The 20,846-nt window shown below is 34.6% G+C and overlaps 1 protein-coding gene across 11 annotated transcripts in view; it reads left to right on the top strand.

Moving 5' to 3' along the window:
• Positions 1-20,846, top strand: part of ZNF385D (zinc finger protein 385D) — a 436,473-nt gene that overhangs the window by 356,523 nt on the left and 59,104 nt on the right. For all 11 annotated transcript variants that reach the window (XM_080579728.1, XM_080579723.1, XM_080579729.1 and 8 more), the window contains one exon: positions 14,062-14,224. In XM_080579728.1, coding sequence (XP_080435854.1) covers positions 14,062-14,224 — 163 coding nt within the window. The remainder of the gene's footprint in view (positions 1-14,061; positions 14,225-20,846) is intronic.

The raw sequence follows: 20,846 nt of genomic DNA, 5'->3' as shown, positions 1-20,846 counted from the left end.
TTTATTAAGAGTTTGTGTACAGCTGAAACAAAGATTCCCATAGGTAATAAATTCTTTTGCTGGCTTCTGCACTAATAAGCTGTAAAATCAAAAGACTATTGGGGCCAATGCTGTGGACTGTCTGATAGAGTGGTTCTCAAATAAAACACCAGGAGGGGTTGGACCCAGATTCCTGAACCCGCAGAAGTCCTTGACTTATATTGACTGACTGAAAAATGTTTACGCTCAACTGAATAAGCGTAGATGTAGGCTGTAGATTTAATGTGTTGTTAGCATACAACTGCTCATCATGCCACCATATTTGGAGTAGTAAATACTTTCTTTTAGCTGGAAACCTCTCCACCTGGCCAGTTGTCTGCCTGAAGAAACTTTAGAAAGAAATTAGATTTACCATGTATCAACATGAAGGTGCTAATACATCCTAAAACTGTGAGCTGGAAGTAAATATCTAGTTTGTATGTGGAATGCAATACAGTTTATTTTTTAGGAGATTGAAGAGCAAAAACGTTGAGGCTGAAATTACATCTGCAAAGTGAAATTGAAGAAGCACTGATTTAAAGATTAAAACCTTAGCCCTCTGTAAAGAGAAAGTCTTGGAAAGAATCAGAAGTTAAATCATGTCTGGACTTAGTAGGAGCCTTGGTTGCTAAATCCAGTTTTCCTGAACTTGGCCTGTATGTCCTCTTCCTCTATAAATGGCTCTGCAACAGTCTTGCAAGATCTCAGATGTAACACACTGCACATAATATTTGTGCATCTGCCCTGTCTGCCTTTAGAATCTTGTTTGGAGGGTGTGACTTCCCAAAGGGTCCCCATTAATAAGGCCTTGGATGATACCTGAGATTGTACCCTCACCTCTTCTTTGGGGGGTACAACCACAGTGCTGTATGGTTCAAAATTCTTATTACTCAGTAAATCTGTGTATCTTTAAGTGGTGATTATTTCTCAAGCTTATGCTTTGACCGTCAGAGTGGGTGGCACACAAGTGCACTTCAGTCAGAGCTGGGAGTGGGGGCTTCGTGAGTCTTGGAGGAAAACGGCACATACAGGCCCAGGTGCAATATAACCATATATACCAGATCACTAGAATTACCTGGAACTCTGAAAGCTAGGAAAACGCCCTGGGAAAGTTAATGTTTTTTCTCTAGTCTCAGGAAGGCTTGCATGACGAACTGCTAAAATATATCATGATCCAATAGATCATAGCAAATAGTTAATTTTACAATCACAGCATTTGCTATCTGCTGTTGCTCTTCCATATACATTGTTTGGACTTGCAACCTTAATGTTCTTTTAAGGTACTGTCTTTGTTTTATTTATTTATTTATTTATTTATTTATTTACTTATTTTGTGTGTGTGTGCTCTGTCTAAAGTTCTTTCATGTTGGAATAGCTGTCAGTCTTAAAATGATTTATAGTTGCACTGTGTTTGGGAGATATTTATTTATTTATTTATTTATTTGATTATGGGAAAGACTTGGATATATTTTGGCTCCAGGATCAAAAGTAGGAAATTACTCTAAAATAGAAAGTCACACAGATTCAGTCCAGACTGAGTTCTAAGGGTTATCTGCCTTCTCCTGGTGTTTTATTTCCCTAGATACTGTTATGTAGTGTTTCTGATATATTCTGTGGCTTTATATCTATGTGTAAACTTCTGCACAGATTATTTGCAACCCAGTAAAAAAAGCAGGACAATGGATTATATATATCTGACAAAAAAAAAAAAAGAATTTTTGTTAGTTTTATAGCTGGATGTCTGCAGGCTATATTTATATATATATCAAGTGTGCTCAGCACTGGAAACCTTCTAATATAAAATTTCTGGTGAGATGGCAGGTGGCTTGTGGTGTGTGTACAGCCATTTTTATATACATATACCTTTCATAAATTTTATTTAATATAAAATAAACAGAAACTGTACAGATCTCTCAAATGGTGCAGTTGTGTTCAGCAGTGTAAGTAGGAACTGGCAGAGGAAGTACAGAGAAACAAAATAAGTTATCTCCATTTGAGTTAAATTGCTCTGGATGTTCTCAATTTTCATTTTGTCACTATATTGTAGACTGTATGTATGCCAAACCAGTAAGAGCAGGGTATCAGTACATAGCATCAACCAAGAAAATATAGAGCTGCCCAGACAAATGCTGTAGTGTAGGTGGTAAAGTTACGTATGCAAAGTTGAATATAAGTTTTTGTGGTGAAAACATGGTTTTTTTTGCTCAACTGATGCATTTCTGTGATGCTATACATTTTGTTTTCTCTGCTTAGTCAAACTCTGCCCATCTATGTTAAAATTCTTTTCACTAAAATAAAATGGTCCAGGTGGAACATCACACTTTCTTTCAGTCACCAGTCCAGGGTGAAATAAATGTCAACTGTTGACTTAAGTGGAGCCAGGATTTCACTCACAAAATCTAAACTAATCATGCTTGCTATCTTTTTATTATTCTCTCAGCAAGGAGGTTCTTCCAGTTTCCAAAAAGCAATGAACAGCATGGTTCATTGTTTGTAGATTTTGGTGTTTAATGAGTTCATAGGAGTGAATGTTGAAACAGTTGTAAAGATCCTGTAAAGGTTTGTCAAAATATTCTTTCTTTATGAGAAAAGGAATGAAGTATATTAGCTACACTCAAAAAATAACTTCCAAATCAATATTCAAGAAGTTGATCAATAATATTCATATGGAGAAGGTAACAGAATATGTTCTGCATTTGAATGAATGTACTAAATAAAGTTATTCTTTTGCAACAGGACTTCTAGGGTAATTTGCTAACTTTCTGTCATGGTTGATTTCAACATAGATTTCAATGGAGCTTGGACTATTGAAGCAAATAGCTCATTCTTGAAGATCTTTTGTTGTTTTTAATGCATTGAATTAGCTCATTACTGTTGAATATGTAGTGGAAAATAGCATCTGTTTACACTGCAATAATATAAAAATTACTTACCAGTAACAGAATAAGGAGCAATCTGCAAAAGCTAATCATATTTGTGCACTTGTCTGCAAAAAGTAAATTGTTAATACATACCCAAGGGAAAAAGCACTTACTGGTTTATGCAACTTAATAGTAGTGTTAAGCATAGTGTATTAAAGATTTTTTTTTTAGGATTCAGTTTTGAAAGTCATAAGGATATGAATGTAAAAACCATAACTGTCTCATCTTGCTGCTTCATCTGTACTCAGTGATGGCTGAACTCTAGAAAGCATCCTGAAACTTGGTTTGCCCATGTCACTGTCAAACTGTCTGTCTATATACCCCAGAATGTGCAAATCCAGCTTAGAAAACTACAAGATTAGTGAGAGTTCTGTATCCATGTGCTTTATCACTTCAGAAACGTGCCAACATTTGGTGGCCATGCATGGAAAACTGTTAAATGTTACTGACTTAATTATACTAATTTAAATATATCACTAATTCTTAAATGAGTATTTATTATTATTATTATTTATTTTCATTTGGGTTTCAGTTACTGTAGATTAATATGAACTAGTACTGAGGTATAAAAAAGGACAGCATAAAGACAATAATGTGCAGTAAATAAGTATTAATATGTTAGTAAATATTGAGAATATGTATGAAGCAGTTTGTCTGCTCCAAAAACTTTGGAACGCCAGCATTATGTTTCAATACTATTTGGAAATTTCACTCTTTTGGTAATATCTGTCCAAACAAATATAAAACATGAAATGATATCTTAGGTTTTAAAATCAGAAAGGGCTCTTATACCTGTCTTGTTTGACCTTTTTTATATTACACATCATACAATTTTGTATAGCTATTCCAGGTTTGAGCCTGATAACCTGTGCCTGACTAAAGGAGATGAGAAATATCAAAGTCAATGTGACTGAACATGAAATATAGAGCATCTCTTAGGTACTGGTCTTATGACATTTCAACATATAAAATGTCCTGTTGATTTCAGAGGGGATACTCTTATCCAGTAATGTCTGTAGAACTGCAAGTATACCTTAAGTAAGTATTTATTCTTGGCCAATAGAAAAAATAAAAATAAAAAATCTCCAGATTTCAGCATAACATGAAGTAGAGGAACCAAAGTATAACTGCAATGTAAATAGTAAGTAATGTCAGAACAGTCTCATAGGTTTGGTGTACTGCCTTGAATACCTGGCTTCTGGCTTCTTATGCAGAACCTGATTTCTATTAATATAAATTGCTTGTATAAGACCTAATTTACTATTTTCCCTCTCTCCTCCTCTCTCTCCTCCTCTCTCTCCTCCTCTCTCTCTCCGTCTTCTTCCTCTTTTTCTCTCTCTTTCTCTCTCTCTCTCTTTCTCTCTCACTCTTTTCCTCTCTTTCTTTCTTTCTATAGTGGGAAATGACATTTATTCATTTTACTTTGGTTTTTCTCTTCTTTTTTTTTTTTTTTAATGTAACATATATTTCTTCTCGAAGAAATATTCATTTCTTCTCCTGTGCAGAAGCCTACAATAGGATTTTTTCAGCAAACCACTGGCACAGGTCACTTTTGGAGTTACAAAGTTGGTTTAAATGAGACAGGAACTTGGGAGCTAAGAGTTCTTTTACTCCAAGAAACCATATTGCCTCTCCTTGGAGGTTCTTGTACTTGAAAAGCTTGGATGCTCCTTGGAATATGAGGAGAAGGAAAGAATCTGTGAAATATTCAGTCTTAGTTCTAGCCTTAAATTATCAGTCTTCGTGTAGCTGTGAAGACTTTTGATAGTGGACAATTCATATGTTTTATATGCACTTATGACCTTCTAAAAGAAGGATGGAGATTTGACCTGGAGACCACCTTACTACAGCCAAGTGCACACAAAACAGTGCTGAAATTAGGAAATTTGACCACTTTCAGTTCTAGTTTGTGGGTTTTGAGTTTCTTCTTATGGGTAAGAGCTGATCTAAAGGATGCAGGGTAGATTTATATTGAAATAACCATTGAAGTGGAAATTGAAACTATATTTGAGTAAAAGAATCAGAAAGTTGAATCAGCATTTTTCTGAAAACAAACTTGAAATTTGAAAAAATTCTATGAAATACAGCATTAAAAACAGTAATTCCAGTAACAATATAAAGACTGTACATAAGAACACAATGAAAATACCTCCATATACTCTTTTGTGGTTTTGTATATGCAAGCTTTATTACCTTGTCTGTCATTTCAAATACAAAATTCAAACGGTACTGAATTAATAGGAATTTAAAGATGCATTTTTTAAATTTTTCTTGTCCTCTTTAAAATTGCTTGAGATATTTTTGTGTCTTGATTTCCACTATTCTCTGATAGTTTGATTCAGTCAAAAATAAATAAATAAATAAATAAAATTCTGAAACTCAGAATTTAATGAGATTGCTATTCTGAATGTAAACAGACAAAAGTAGTTTGCTTGGTAACAGAAACCAGGTGAAGACACTCAAAGGAGCTATGCTAAACATACCACTCAACTTTCTTTAGTTAACAGTTAACCAGCTGAATGCAGAGGGAAATCGTGTTTTATTTCCAGTCAATGTAAAATTCTTAAATAAACTTAGGCTCTGGGAAGGTAAGTGTATGTGTATACCCTTGAATCCCATTAGCTGTTGTCAGCTGTGGCAAACTGATACTCAGAAGGGTTTTGGCTACATACCCACCATTGTTATTCCTTTTCAGACAATACCAGAAAAGTCTGAACTTTTCAATACTATTCAGAAAATTACTGTAAAGCGGTTATTTTAAATTCAACAACATCTTTTGTTTTTAGGCAAACTTTCTTTGTGTATAAACTGAATACTGAATTACATTTACATTATTTAACTCATTATTGAGTAAATCACAGGAATATTGTATAATGGTGAGCTTATTTTCTTCGTTGTTTCTTTGTTGTTAGATGCATTCTACATCAGCTTCCACTTTTAGGATTTCCATTACTGACATATCATTTAAAAAGTATTAATTAACATAGTGAGTAAAATATGGGTGGGAGTCTACTGATACAGAAGGGAAGCTGGGGTACATTTGTAAAAAACAACAGCAACAACAACAAAACATTTGCTCAAGATCTTGATTCCAAATATTTTGGTTCCAGATTCAAAATTAGAAACATACATGTTATATTTAATAAGCTGAATAAATACATCATTTATTTTATCATGAGCCACACAAAGTGGTGTATATATATATTAACTTTCCTCTATCTTATTCTAAAATTAATCTGAGATTAACCACCTGGTTAATCTGAGCAAAAGATCAAACAAGCTCAATATTCTCTTGAAAACTACAACAAGATTTGTCACGTGGAAAGTAAATGGTGCTTGAAAGTCTGCCAATTAATACAACGAAGATCAGATTAAACGTTAAAGTTAATTTCATTGATTAATGTTTCACTAATACCTGTTTTCTAAAGAATGTTTCATCTCTCCATCAAAAGAGTTCCCCCCAAAGAAACTATTATGAAAGTCAGTATGTAAAATCTTCCATAGACCAGAACTTGAAAACTCTGTTAATGAATTTAAACTTCATCTTCCTTAGCAATAACAAGGTTAAAATAGATGATAAAATAAATAATCAGTTTATTAAACTTTGGCATTCAGTGAACTTTTGTTGTGCTGCATGTATAAGTACCGGTTTCCTTAAAAGAAAATGCCACATATGGGAAGAGATTTATTACTTGAGCTGTATTCCCTTCAGCATATATATTTTGATGTCTTCTATGTCTACTGGGAATGAAGTGGGAAGTGTTCTATATCTAGGCAGCTTTTTGTACCTTGCATAGATAGTTTCAGGTAATGTCACACTCAGTAGCAGCCTACAGTAAAAGTAGATGCATGGTCTACTAGAGTGCTACAGGACAAGAGATATTACACAGGGGATTCTTACCTTCTTTATCTGACCAAGATAAAATAGATTTTCCTCTCCAGAATGACAATATTTGATTTTACTATAGAATGGATGATTTTACCATAAGAATGGGGTCAATGCCAATCTCTCACAATGTGATGCAGACTCTTGCCAGGAGCAGTCTCTCACCATTATATAAATGGATCTGGAAGGAGCCCAAGCACAGGGGATGGGATGAAGCAGCTTTGTTAATGTGAAGGAAATAGTGAGCTCAGAGATCTCCCATCCTCTCTGTCATCCTTGAGTCTCAAAGTACATTCAAGAATGTGTTGAGTTAATGCTCTAAGAAAGAGAAAAGGGAACAGAAATTATTTCTTTCCATTGAAAGAGAAAATTAAATGTCTGGGAATTAACATTTATGTTATTCTGCCATGGTAATGAAGAATTGTTTTATTTTCTACATACATGTCCTTTTTGGTGCTTGCTCTGTTTTTGTATGCTTAGCACTAGGGAAGGGGGGCAAACCGATCAGCAATAAAACTATCACTTTTGATGTGGTAAAAGCCTTCTCTCAGAACATATCTGAAAGAAATCACATTACACACACATCCTTGGAGTTTCATACCATGGTTACGTTTGAGTCTGTAGTGTAATTAACTCTCTGGCTCTGTATTACAGACTGATGTTGATGATAGAGTGCACAAAAAATTGAAATGACACAATTCAGAAGATAAAGGTAAGCCTAGCAGAAGGAAGAAATGACGACAGGCAACATTTATCTACACTATAATTGACTGCAGATTGAGTTTGTATATAGCAGGCAGAAATCAAGGTACTCTTCTTGTTCAATATAAAACTTGTCATCGTGTTGACATCACCTTTAAAAATTACATTATACGTCTTCACTTAATCTCTTATTCTTCAAAGGCTTGCACAGGTTCATAGCTCGTTTGTCTCTTGTACTGTGACTTTGTTAAGCTCTGAAGTCCATGGAGTTCCTCCATGTTCTTGAAAGTGAGTATAGGCTGTATAAGTAATCCTGAATTTCCTGCCTGTACTCACTGGGCAAACAAAATAGTATGTGTTGCAAGACATATTATTTTGCAAATTTTAAAATACCCTCAAATAAAGACTTACTTATGTACTAGAGCAAATAAATCTCACAGTAAAAGCCCTGTCATAGGCAGTACCAACTGTTGGGAGCCTCAAGGCTGCTAGACTTCCTGTAAACTTCTACAGTTAACTTATTCTTCCGTAGAGATCAGCTCTGGTTATGAATGTAGCACATACTTGGTAGTATACAAATGTCTCAGCTGCTTACTGCAGTTTTCTCTGAGCTCAATGATGTCATCACTGACCGGCAAGACTGGCAGTCAACCTGGCAATTTTGGAGTCACTAGAAAAAAACTTTATGTCAGTATGATGCCTTTTCCAAAAAAAAAAAGACTTCTTTTTTTTTATTTATTTTGATCAATTTTTTGTGTGCTTAGAGCACCTGTAAAATTATGTTTGAAGTACTTGTTGACAGCCCAACTTCAGGAAGATAATCTATACTCAGTGATTAAGATAACGTAGCACGGGCATCTCATAAACAATTTCTCTCACTACACCAAAGGATAGAAGCCCTTTTGCCTTATGCAGCCCTGTGTTACTGCCTAACCTGGAGTGGCCAGCTTAGTGACAATATTAGTTTGAACCAGAAAACTCATTTTTCGTTTTTAAAGCTATTTTGTATACTTTTTACTCTGGGAGATCTTCATGTCAATTACTGATATATTAGCCAAAGTTGTTACCGTTTTACTGGGAGTGACAATAGAAGTGATAATAGCATCCAGCAACTGGTAAAAACAAAGACATGATGATGTGAGCTACTGAAATCTCAGACAGACAAAAAGGGGTTTTCGTCCTTCTCAGCCCTTGTTTGGGGCTTTCTGAGGGTACAGGCAGACTGCAGCCTTGCTAGTGATTGGTTGGATGACAACATGGAGTACAGCACTCTTCCTGTTGGACAGCTTTCAAAATGTATTGTGAAATGAGAAAGATATAATGCATGATAGTTGGATTGAATTTTTGTGAGGAAGAATCACTGGAACATACTGACTACACTTTTTAAAAAATTCTTTTCTTTGAGTTGGCTTTTATTAGGAAGGTATTGCCTAGAAGGAATGAAAGAGGCAAGAAATCAATCTGTAAGAAGACTGGTAATATGAGATGAACCAGGAGGGATATAGAAAGGATAGAAGATGTGGTGCTGCTAAGTTGAAAACTCTCTGAGAATAAGAGACCCTTTTGTGTTTCAGTGCACAAAATTAAGCACAATGTTTTTGTTGAACCAATGCCTAAAGAACATAAGTGAGAGGACATGATTCACTGGAGTACATTATTCAGACTGACAAACTTATTTTGAAGACTGCTGTATAGATATGATGACTGTAATTGTACAAGAATACTGTCTGGATTGTTTGAAATATTTCATATCTTTCTCATCATATTTTACACATTGTAATTTTCTTGGTAATATGTCCTTATGGTAATTGTGGTACAATATTGCACATAAGCAAAGAAAATATAGCTGAGTTTTGACGTTATGGCTGTTATTTCTAACTGCTTTCAGGTGTAACTATACAAACTGCGTATAGAATAGTTATTATTTTATGGTATCTATATGTGTATTTATAATAAATATATATATGTATATATTTTACTTTTTACACAGACAAATATGTTTTTATATTCTAACAATTTGGCAAATTTAGAAAATGTGTGGATTAGAAAGGTCCCTAATAATTCAACATAGATATGCAGAACCAGAGGAAATCATTTGTTTTGCAAAAGAGATTCTTAAACTGATCTGTATTGCTGAAACAGGCAGGACTTTACAAATAACCTTGAAAACTGAATTGCCATTTAGACATCTTGCCATTTCTTTGGTTTTTAAGTAACTCACATAGAATAAATTTTATCCACACGTAATTTGCAGGATCAGAGCTCTCAAAATTTAGTTAAGGATCCATGCGTTTTCAACTTCAGATGCAAAGTAATACAATATACCTTTTACTTTCTTGTTTGACATCTCTTTCAAGAATGGATATAGTTCCTTAAAGTGCAATGTAATGTTAAAGCAGCAATATTTGGCATATTTCTCATGTTCCATCATGAGACTAAGACTGGGTAACATGTCAGCTGACACTTGTATTCACAGTGCTAGGGATAATTCTGTGTATCAAACATGGAATCAGAGGATCACATAATTATAGAATGGATTGGGTTAGAAGAGACCTTAAAGGTCATATAGTTTTAACACCTCTGCCATAGGCAGGGATGCCACCCACTAGATCCAGCTGGCCAAGGCCCTATCCAGCCTGGCCTTGAACACCTCCAGGGATAGGGCATCCACAACTTCTCTGGGCAAGCTGTTCCAGTGCCTCACTAACTTTACAGTGAAGAATTTCTTCCTAATGTCTAATCAAAATCTATTCACTTTTAATTTAAGACCATTCCCCCCTGTCCTATCATTATTCACCCGAATAGAGTCCCTCTCCATCCTTTTTATAAAGCCCCTTTAGGCATTGAGAAGCCACAATGAGGTCTCCCCGGAGCCTTCTCTTATCCAGGCTGAACATCCCTGGCTCTCTCAGCTTTTCTTCATAGGAGAGGTGCTCCAGCCCTCTGATCATCTTTGTGACCCTCCTCTGAGCTTGCTCTAACAGGTTGACACCTTTCTTGTGCTAGGGGCCCCAAACCTGAATGCAGTACTGCAGGTGGGGTCTCATGAGGGCAGAGTAGAGGGTCACAATCACCTCCCCTGCTCTGCTGGTCATGCCTCGTTTAATGCAGTCCAGGAAACAGTTTGCCTTCTGGACTGCAAGTGCACACTGCTGGCTTATGTCAAGCCTTTCTTCCACCAGAACCCCCAAGTCTCTCTCCACAGGGCTGCTCTCAACGAGTTCTTCTCCCATTCTATACTCCTGTCTGGGATTGCCCTGACCCAGGTACAGCACCTTGTACTTGGACTTGTTGAACCTTATTCGGTTTACATGGACCCACTTCTCCAGCCTGTCCAGGTCCTTTTGAATGGTATCTCTTCCTTCTTTGGTATCAACTGCACCACACAGGTTGGTGTCATCTACAAACTTGCTGAAGGTGATGTGAGAAAAAAACACACTGTGTTGGAAACTGTGATGAAAGAAGAAAGTAAGGTGTCTTAAGGTATTATTCTGATGATTTTGTAATCATAAAAAGAAACAGAAGTTAATATTAGATGACTTTTAGGAGAGATGTTTGTGATTACCAAGTGTTCTCTAATAATATGGAGTTTTCATTTTAGGATTGTCCTGAATCTCTGCTGCTTGAGAGAACATCTGTTTTTAGATTAAACAGCTGTTTCTCAGAGGAGATTGACTTCTGTCAAGATGAACAATTATAAAATTCAGTACCCCTTTATAAGAAACGTAAAGGGAAATCTTCCCTTGATTCCCATTGAGTTCAGTAGATTCTGGGTTTTGCCTATCCTCTGCTTATAACTTGTCCGAGCACAACTTGTTGCACGAGTTGATAAGATGTACGTACACATAAGATAATATTGAGATAAAATATTAAAATATTAAAATAAAATTGGGAATAATTGCATTTTATGATCATTTTATATTTATTATTATTTTTATTATTATTATTTAGGCTGACAACAAATACCGTTTTAAGCAATGAATTTTATAAGCTACAAGTAAATGTCATTTAAGTAGTGAGGATTATTTTAGTTCTGTTATGGCTGCAAGAAATGATAGCGCCATATTTTATATTGCCATGTTAGAAAGATATTTATGGATATTTTTCCATTTTCCCCATCCCACTCTTGCAAGTAAAGATCTCTAAGTAGAGGTTATGTAAACTGTCAGTGATCAGTGGGAAGTGAGCAATGGAGAACTTTTCATAACAGCCACTGTACCTGTAAGTTTATGCAACATTTTTCTACTTCGGAATGTTTTCATTCATGTATTTCAGAATACGGAAAAGGTCAGCACTTTCTACATAGGGCCTTATTTTATATTCCTTGTGCATCCAACACTCTGCTTAGGTTGAGGTTTGTGGAGCTATAGCTGTGAGAATTTGGAGTGAAGAGTGGATGCAGGAGGCATAAACCTGGCTGTGTTCTACCAGTAATTCTGTGAAGAAACTTGAGCTGTGTATCAAACTAAAATTGGCATTCATAATCTAGTATTAAGGATCATGTTCTGACTACTTTTCTGATATTTGAAAAATGACACTATTAGTTAGGGGAAAAAAAGTGCACTCAAAAACTGAAGCTGACTGGTAATTAATTTTGACTAGAAACTGTAAAAACAATTGACATGATAATATCATAAAGATGTACTTTATAATGTCATTTTTAATGCATCATCATAACCTGACACTGGTCTTTCAGTTTAACAATAATTAACATCTCTTGATTGTTTGTATCTGGCTTACAGTGTGTCTTGATGTTACGTGTTGGGAATTGTAAAAGGTGCATGATTGTGCTGTTTCTGTCCAAGTAGTTTCTAATTAATAACTTCACTGTCCAGTGTTCTTTCAATAAGGGTACCTATTATAATATTTACATTATTTTAGATACAAAGAAACTGGCTTTTCAACCAAACTGAATGATGCATCTCGATATACAACAAGAGTGTGTGTGTGTATGTATTTCTATGTGTGTATACACATACATGTATATGTGTTTATTAGTTTAGATAAGCTCTGTCACTTTTTCTCACCTTGAGCTTCTCAAATCTCAGGCATCTGGAAGGAAACATGACTTTTCATGAATACTGAAAACCATAAATCTCGAGATTAATTAATTAACACTCTTATTGTGATATTCACTAGAACTTCCTCACATCCTAGAATTCAGCACAGGGCAGCATTAAGTAAAGGTATAATGACTAACAGGTACCAGATAATGCAGGCATCTTCCACCTGCACAAGTGGCTTAGTGAATTGAATGACGGTGTCATTTTATCCCTCTGATCCTTTGAGTTTGTAGCTCCTAATTGACATATGTGTTTATTTCTTCTTGTGATTCCACAATAGAAAGTGTTTACCTTATATGTTCTCTCTAAGCATCTGCAGTTGTTTCATGTCAGAAATAAAATACTGACCTTCATGTATCCTTGGGCTGACCCAGCATAGTTGTTTTTAGTTTGTTCATTTCTGTGATAGTTAAATTTTGATTATTTTCCAGGGTCTCAATAATGTTCTTCAACTAGGAAAGGAATTGTTTTCAATTAAGTTTGAATTTCAGCAACAAAAAATGTAAGGAATGTATCAAATTATTATTTTATTAATTGGAGGAGTATATTTCCTATAAGAGATTAAATATTAGAGAGAAAAAAAAAACAAGTTCTGATTATTCGTATTAATTCCAATGTCTTTTTTAGTAAGGTTTAATCCTATACTTAAAATAATATTCTTAAAATATACATACAACATAAATTAAATGAAGAAATGTTGCTATTAACTCTTAGAATAAGAATTCTTCCAGTGTAATCCTTTTCAGTGTAATACATAAATCTCAATAGCAATGCATGTACAAATCTATTTTAGCTTAATATCATGTAGCCAAGACATATTTTTGAGGTTTCTGCTTAGAAAGGGTGCTCCTGGCTTTGAATTTCAAACCCTGGAACTTATGTATTTATTTATTAAGAAAGCCAGATAATTGCAGTTAAATCTTTGGTGATGGGTTTTGAAGAGGTTGGTTTATGTTTCGGGGTTTTTTGTTTGGCCTTGGGTAGTTTGGTCTTTGCTTTTTGTTTGAGAAGTTCCTGATACCACTGTTAAATGTAAACTGTTCTTTGAAAGAACCTTTAGCAAAATCTCTAGCTTCTAAGATGAATTGGAAAAGTGAAAAGCTACTGGGAGGATAGTGTTTTCTTCCCCATTGCCTGAGAATTATTAATTTTTTAATGCAAAGGCAAAAAAAAAAAAAAAAAACTTGATAGAAAATCTGATGAAGATAAATGTTTTAAGCATGGTATACTAAAACAGTCTTATTTTGGTCTGTAAGTAAAATTGTTATACAGTAATATACTGTATTCATTGGATTGCAGATGTTTAGGTATTTTTTTCCATTGTTTTCCAAGCATCATTCTAAATATAGTCAGTACATGGATAATGTTAGTGGTACCCATTATTGAAAGGTAGTCTGTATTTGTACTAATACAGAGAATACCAGTTTAGAAATGAGCCTGATTGCATGGTTCATTTTGTTCTCCTTTGTAGAGCCAGGCTGCGGCCCACTACAAAGGCACTAAACATGCCAAGAAGCTCAAAGCACTGGAAGCCATGAAAAATAAGCAGAAATCTGTTACTACCAAGGACAGCGCAAAGACTACCTTCACTTCCATCACTACCAATACCATCAATACCAGCTCTGACAAAACAGGTTAAGCGACAATCTTTGTTGGTCTTTTGTTGCTGTTGTTGTTGTTTTTTCCTTGTTTAATTCCATGTCTGTTTGGTTATGTGCTTGCTACATTGATTCATGCTTGATCCATCTTTTGGAGTGATATTGATCTCTTTTAGTTCTTTCAGTCTGCTGGTGCGAGTATGACGGTCATGCAACCAATTTCTCTCTATGAAAAGAGGCTTGTCATTCTTTAGGATAGAATGCAATACTTATGATTTGGTTAATTTTTATAGCAACTAAACTATTACATATCAACTGGTCTAAAGCTCATAGTCTATACACAGCACCACTTTATGTATTATTGCTTATGGATGGTTTATTTTAACCACAAATAATGCAGCAAATTGCACTAATTGTGTTCAGAAGCCTCTTGAAAAAACATTGTTAATATAAACTTAGTTTCCATAAATTTCAAACATTGCATTAATTTTTTTTTAAATGGCTATTGCATGGTTTTGAGCTGGAAAATAGCTGTATAATCTTTATGCCACATAATCAGGTAAGTGATGTTGATGACAATTATTTTGTTTAAATGAGTCTTCAGACTGAAATCATATCCTTTAAATTATTGGATGGGTATTCCTTTGCAAAAAAATAAAAAATAAAATAAATAATTAATTAATTAAATAAATATATATATATATAAAGTTCCTTTGCAAATAAAATCTATGCGAGTATTTGGTGAAGTCAACAGGATTTGATTAAGCTCACATTTTAAATATGTGGTTACTCTACTGGAAATTTCAAAGGAAGGTTGTAAATTCATTGAAGTGTAGTCTAGTATCGCACAAGGTATGACTGCTTTTGTTATTCTCTGTATGAAGGTTTACAGTTTGCATATTTAGTCATAACCAACCCCCCTTCACCAAACAAGTCAAACACAGCAACAGCAAAAAAGCCAAAGCTATGAAAAAGCAGAGACTACTGATGCTGAAAGCTGCTCACTGTCCTGATTCAGTCAGTTTAGCACTGTAAATCGGTGTGCACTAGCCAACTATAGTAAAAACAACAACAAAAAAAGTACCTTGCAGATGTGCAGTATTTTCTTTAGGTTACTTTTTTGCTATATTTGTTATAGGCAGATACCTGTCTATATGTCTGTCTCTCTATAAATATACATATCTATATAGAGATCTCTCTTTGGTATAGACTTTTCTTACACACTGCATATATTTTAATGGAAATTTATATCCCAACAGTAATAACATTGCTTTAAAAAATAGTTATTACAATATTGTTGTGTTTGTTACAAATAAATAAATAAATAAAAATTGAAAATATTCCAAATATTTTTGTTTCTGTGATGAAAGAAATGAAGCATAAGGACAAAGGGGGGAATGTAAGTTATTTAAAAATATATATATGTGTTTCTAAACATACAAATACCTGTAAAAGTTTATCCTACTTACCTGTTACTGTGATCAGAACAGTAAGAGAGATGTTGATGTTTCTATTATGAAAGAAATGGAGTATGGGAGAATGGGAACAAAGACGGGAAATGTCAAAAGTTATTATTAGTTTTTTTAATATATATTTCTAAACATACAAATCTCTTTACAAGTTTCTTCTGCTGCTATCTGTTACCATGGTCAGAACAGTAAGAGGGAAAGAGCAAATTATTGTTTACAAAATATGATCTAGTGTTTAGAGGAAAAGAAGAAAAAAGTGAGAGAATTTGAAGCTTTTTCTTATTACTCAAATCTGTTTTTTTGTTGTTTTTGTTTTTAGTTACTTTCTTTTTGATTCTATGTAAGTTTGGAGGATTATCCAAAGTGCCTTAAAACCAGTCTGACTCTTTCCATCAGGCTTTGAATTAGACCCTTGAATGAACTGTCTTGTATCCAAGGTCAGTAGTACAAATCAGTATTAATATCAGCATAAATATGAAAACATCACAAAACTAGTTAACCACAAAAGCAATGGTCTGTGCAGGAGTTTCCTCAGATTTACACAGTTTGTGACTTCCTAGATTAATTTTGTAAATGTGTGTATACATATATGTATGTACATGTATACATATGTAGTCTACGTTGGAAATACTGACCTCCATAGCATTCTACAAGAAAAATTTTAATACTAGTTGACAAACAGCCTAAAATCTGACTGTTTCACAAAACACTGAGCACTGTTCAACTTGTGGCAAAAGCCCTATTCAACCACTGTTATTCAAAGAAAGGCAGCCTGTTCTATCAAAAGGCAAATATGGTTATTACATGTCCACATTGATGTGACTGGCAGTAGAATGGCATATCCTTGGTATAAATTATCCTTTGTAGAATCAAGTATGTAAGCACATTATCAGAAAAAAAAAATCCATTATGAGTAGCTAAAAGGATGAAATTGTCTGCCTTATAAGTTTAAATAAATAAATAAATAAATTTTATATTTACTTGATAGAAATTTAAAGATCAAAATGTTTTCTGAAAGCCAGAATAAAACATCAGAACATGCTGCACTGCATTTGCTATTTACAAATGATCACTCTAAAAGTCAAATATTCTGATAGTAATGTGCAGTTCTGAGAGAATAGTTACACTAATGAATATATTTTATGAATTCATCATTCATAACTAGAAATAAGTTCTGTTACCTGCACGTGTGATCATTTGTAACCAAAGCTTTTCCTAAAGTAAAATTAAATCAAAATAAAATAAAATAAAATAAAATGCTTAGTACTGAAGATTAATACTTGATCCTAAATACACTGAGGATAGGGTCATGTTCGTATCACCTCCAATCCATCATGTACAGCAGTGGTTAAATGGTGAATTACACGTCAGTCACAGCACATTGGTCAGAATTTCAGTTCACTGGTTCTTTGCACACTTAGCAGCTCCAGCAATGAAATGCCATCAGGAAATCGGCAGCGCTATGCAATGAAGATTATGAAAAAAGATTACACAGTATACACACTTGTATTTTGTTAAACATGGTGCCAGCATGCGTTATTGCAATAAATAATGGAGACTGTGCAATCCACCATGCAAGCAGACTCCTTAAAAACTTTCATAAATGTTTCCTTATATTGATAGCGTAAGTACTAAGGAAAAAACATGAAATACAGGGTCATTTTGCTTATTCTGTAAATGTCAGTTTTGTTTTTGTTTGTTTGGTTTTTAACATTTTAAGTACTTTTTAGAAACATTAGAAGGCTAGAACTTGAGGAATTTGGGGGGAATTAAATATCATGAAGAGCTATACTGCCAGTCACATAATGGATATTCTAAGCATGTGGGAACTTTGTTATCCATTCTATTATTTAATATCCTCCTTTCATCTCTACTTATCATTTTATATGTGATACCTGTAGTTACTTAGCACAGAAAAACTGAAAGTATGACCATTCCAAAGACAAGCTCACTTTGTGAAAATATACAAGCCAGTTCAAAGGGTGATAACAAAAAATGAATATTTTCACCATATATTATGATACATGTATATATATATATTCCCTGCTATAGAGTTATTAAAGGTCTGGGATAGCTTTAAAAATTCATCCTGTTTTCTGTCAATGTATGTTTTCCTCATAAAATGCTTCACACCTTTACATTGGCTGTAAGGGCTGATACTTTAGGAAAATCTCTCAGAATATGTTTAGACTGTTTTCTGTCAGCATAATTATATGTCCTGTCCAGTTAAGTCATTTTCCTGAATGTGGATTTATGGATTGAGAGTGAGTGTTCAAGTTTATATCCATGTAAAACGAAAACTCTGTATCGTTGTATACGTCTGAATATTGATCATTTCAGAAGCTATTTGAAGTTAGGAAGGACTCTCTGTAAGCACCTTATTATGGGTTACGTTCTGAAGACTTGGGCTTTTATTTTTTTTTTCTTAATTCAGCAGAGAATTCAGCCATCATTTCTTATCAATGGAGAAGGATAAGTAGACCTTTCCAAAAAGGAAAAAAAATGTTATTTGAAGCTGTCATTATAGCAGTCTTTGATGTCTCTCTTTTTTTTTCTTTTTTTTTAATTTTTTTTTTTCTTCCAGATATTGAATGTAAGTGTGGTAATAACATAGGAGAAAGCATAAAGTTCTATTTTCTTTCTCTGGCCCATTTGAAAATTGTTCTTTGTGGGGAAATTTTAAGTGAGCCATGCCTTCCCAAAACACTTTTTTTTTTTTTTTTAAATCTAAGAAATGGTAGGATATTGATGGTCAGCAGATTCAACTCACTCTTGAAAAAAACATTTTAGTCCAGCTGGATTAACTCTGAAATAGTTACAGGTGGAGTAGGTTGGTGACTGATAGAGAAGCCCATCTGACAAGGCCTTGGACAGAAAAAAAGGAAGACAGAGAGGAGAAAGAAATCAGAAATGTTGTAGTAAGTCAAGGTGGAAGGAAGGAAGATGGCATGAAAAGGAAGATATGTTGGAGTTTGGAAGGCACAAATGCCACAGAATGACACAATTTTTGAATTCTCTTTAGTGAAGAGACCTTAAAAGGGACATCTGGATATCAGATATTTCACCTTCCAGCTCAGAGCTGTCAGCTAGAGCAGGTTGATCATTACCTTGTTCAGTCAGCTTTTGGATATCTTCACAACCTTGCTGGGCAACCTGTTAGAGTGTTTGACTACCCACACAGTAAAAAAGATTTTATGGGGTACTGAGTCTAATCTCTTGTATTTCTTTTTGTGCCCATTGGGTCATGCCCTGTCACTGGGCATCATTGGAAAGGGTCTCTTGCTCCGTCTTCTTTATTCCCCACCCCTGACCTCATAAGGTATTTATATACATGGATAGCAGTTCCCTGAGCTGCTCTTCTCCAGGCTTAACAGTCCCAGATCTCATCTTCTCCTCATACAACAGATGCTCTAAGCCCTTAATCACCTTTTCAGCTGTTTGTTGGACTTGATCCAATGTGTTCATGTCTCTTGTGTATGGAGTAGCCCAGAACTGGACCAAGCACTGCAGGTGTTTCTCACCAGGGCTGACTAGAAGGGAAGGATCACATTCCTCAATGTACTGTCAACATTCTTCTTAATGCAATTCAGGATGCCATTGACATTCTTTGTGGCAAGGGCATGCTGCTGGATTAGCCTGGTGTTCACCAAGACCCTGAGTCCTTCTCCACAAAGATGCTTTCCAGGAAGTCAGCCCCCAACCCAGGCTGGTGCATGGCATTATTCCTGCTCAGTTTCATAACTGCATTGTCCTTTGTTGAGCTTCACGGGACTCTTGTCCTATTTCTCCAGACTGTCCAGGTCCCTCTAAATAGCAGCACACCCATCTAGTGTATCAGGCACTCATCCCAGTTTTGTATCATCTGCAAACTTGCTGAGGATGCACTCTATCTCAGTGTCTAGGTCATTAATGAAGACAGTATTGGCACTAATAATCCCTGGGGGCCACTAGTGACTGTCCTCCAGCTGGCCTTTGTGCTGCTGACCACAACCCACTGGGGCTGCCAGCTCATACATTTTTTCTATTATCTTTTGTGTGTTGTTTTGTTATTGCTGTTTTGTGTTTTGGTAAAAATGTGAACTAAGAAACTGTAAGAAAGAAAAAAAAAAAAAGAACGTCAAAGCAAAATAAGAGGATTAACATGAAAATGCATAAGACTTACGCAGATCTCTAAATTCTGCTAATGCATGGCTTTAATAGGTTTGCACTGGTTTCCCATTAGGCAAATCACATTGATTTTATGTAATGTATATTACTATTATAAAATGTATTTTACATGCAATTAAAATAAAAGATCATTGATGGAACCTCGTTGGATGCATATTTTTACATCTACTTTGTGCTCTGTTATATACTATATTGTCTTTGTGTATTGTGACTTTTCTAATAATTCCATAGTGTATTTTATCACCCTTTTGCAACCTTTAACTATGCTTCTGGGGGATGACTCGATGGTCTACAAACATTGGGAGTAAAAGTTAAAGCAGATCTGTTGCCTTATATCATCTTACATCAGATATGAAATTGGTCTGTAGATATGTAGGTAGTGGCGATAACATTGCACAGTATCCAGTATATCGTTCACCAATATTGAGATGGAGAAGTCAAGCTACAAATGCAGTGTTTTAAAAGAATATAACCACTGAACTGAATAGACACTTTATTTGTCCTTTTGGTTTTATTGAGAATATAAAGGAGAGATAGACACTGATTTTTTAAACACAATATTTACTGAGAACCTACGTGGAATTTCTTTGACCATCTATAGATATATGTATCGACAATTGCATATGACATATTGACAATTGCACTAGATTCTCCTTAGTGTGTGAGGAAATCTTGTCAATGGAGTCTAGGGCACATTTCATCTCATTCTAAAATAAATATCTATGAATGAAGAATTCATAAGAAAGAGTCTTTCTCTTCATTTGAGTGCATATATTTATTAAAAACAAAGAAATAAACTGTAGTGACTAGGTCAGATGTTAAAGGCTAAAGTTAGCTTAGACAAATTCTCAACCTCAGTGAGCAAATTGCCCTTTCCTTCAAGAGGTCCAAATTTTTTCTCACAAATTTTGTTTCTTTTTAACTGAATTGTGAATTTATCTGTAAGAATTTAATACTTAATTTTCACAATATGAGTTGTATCAGTTAATTTTTAAATGGTTATTTATCAGATGACACTATTA

The sequence above is a fragment of the Anser brachyrhynchus genome (assembly GCF_964034855.1).
Source record: "Anser brachyrhynchus genome assembly, chromosome: 2".
Classification (NCBI taxonomy): domain Eukaryota; kingdom Metazoa; phylum Chordata; class Aves; order Anseriformes; family Anatidae; genus Anser; species Anser brachyrhynchus.
Note: the sequence above shows the minus strand (reverse complement) of the source record. Positions and strands in the feature narration are given on the sequence as shown.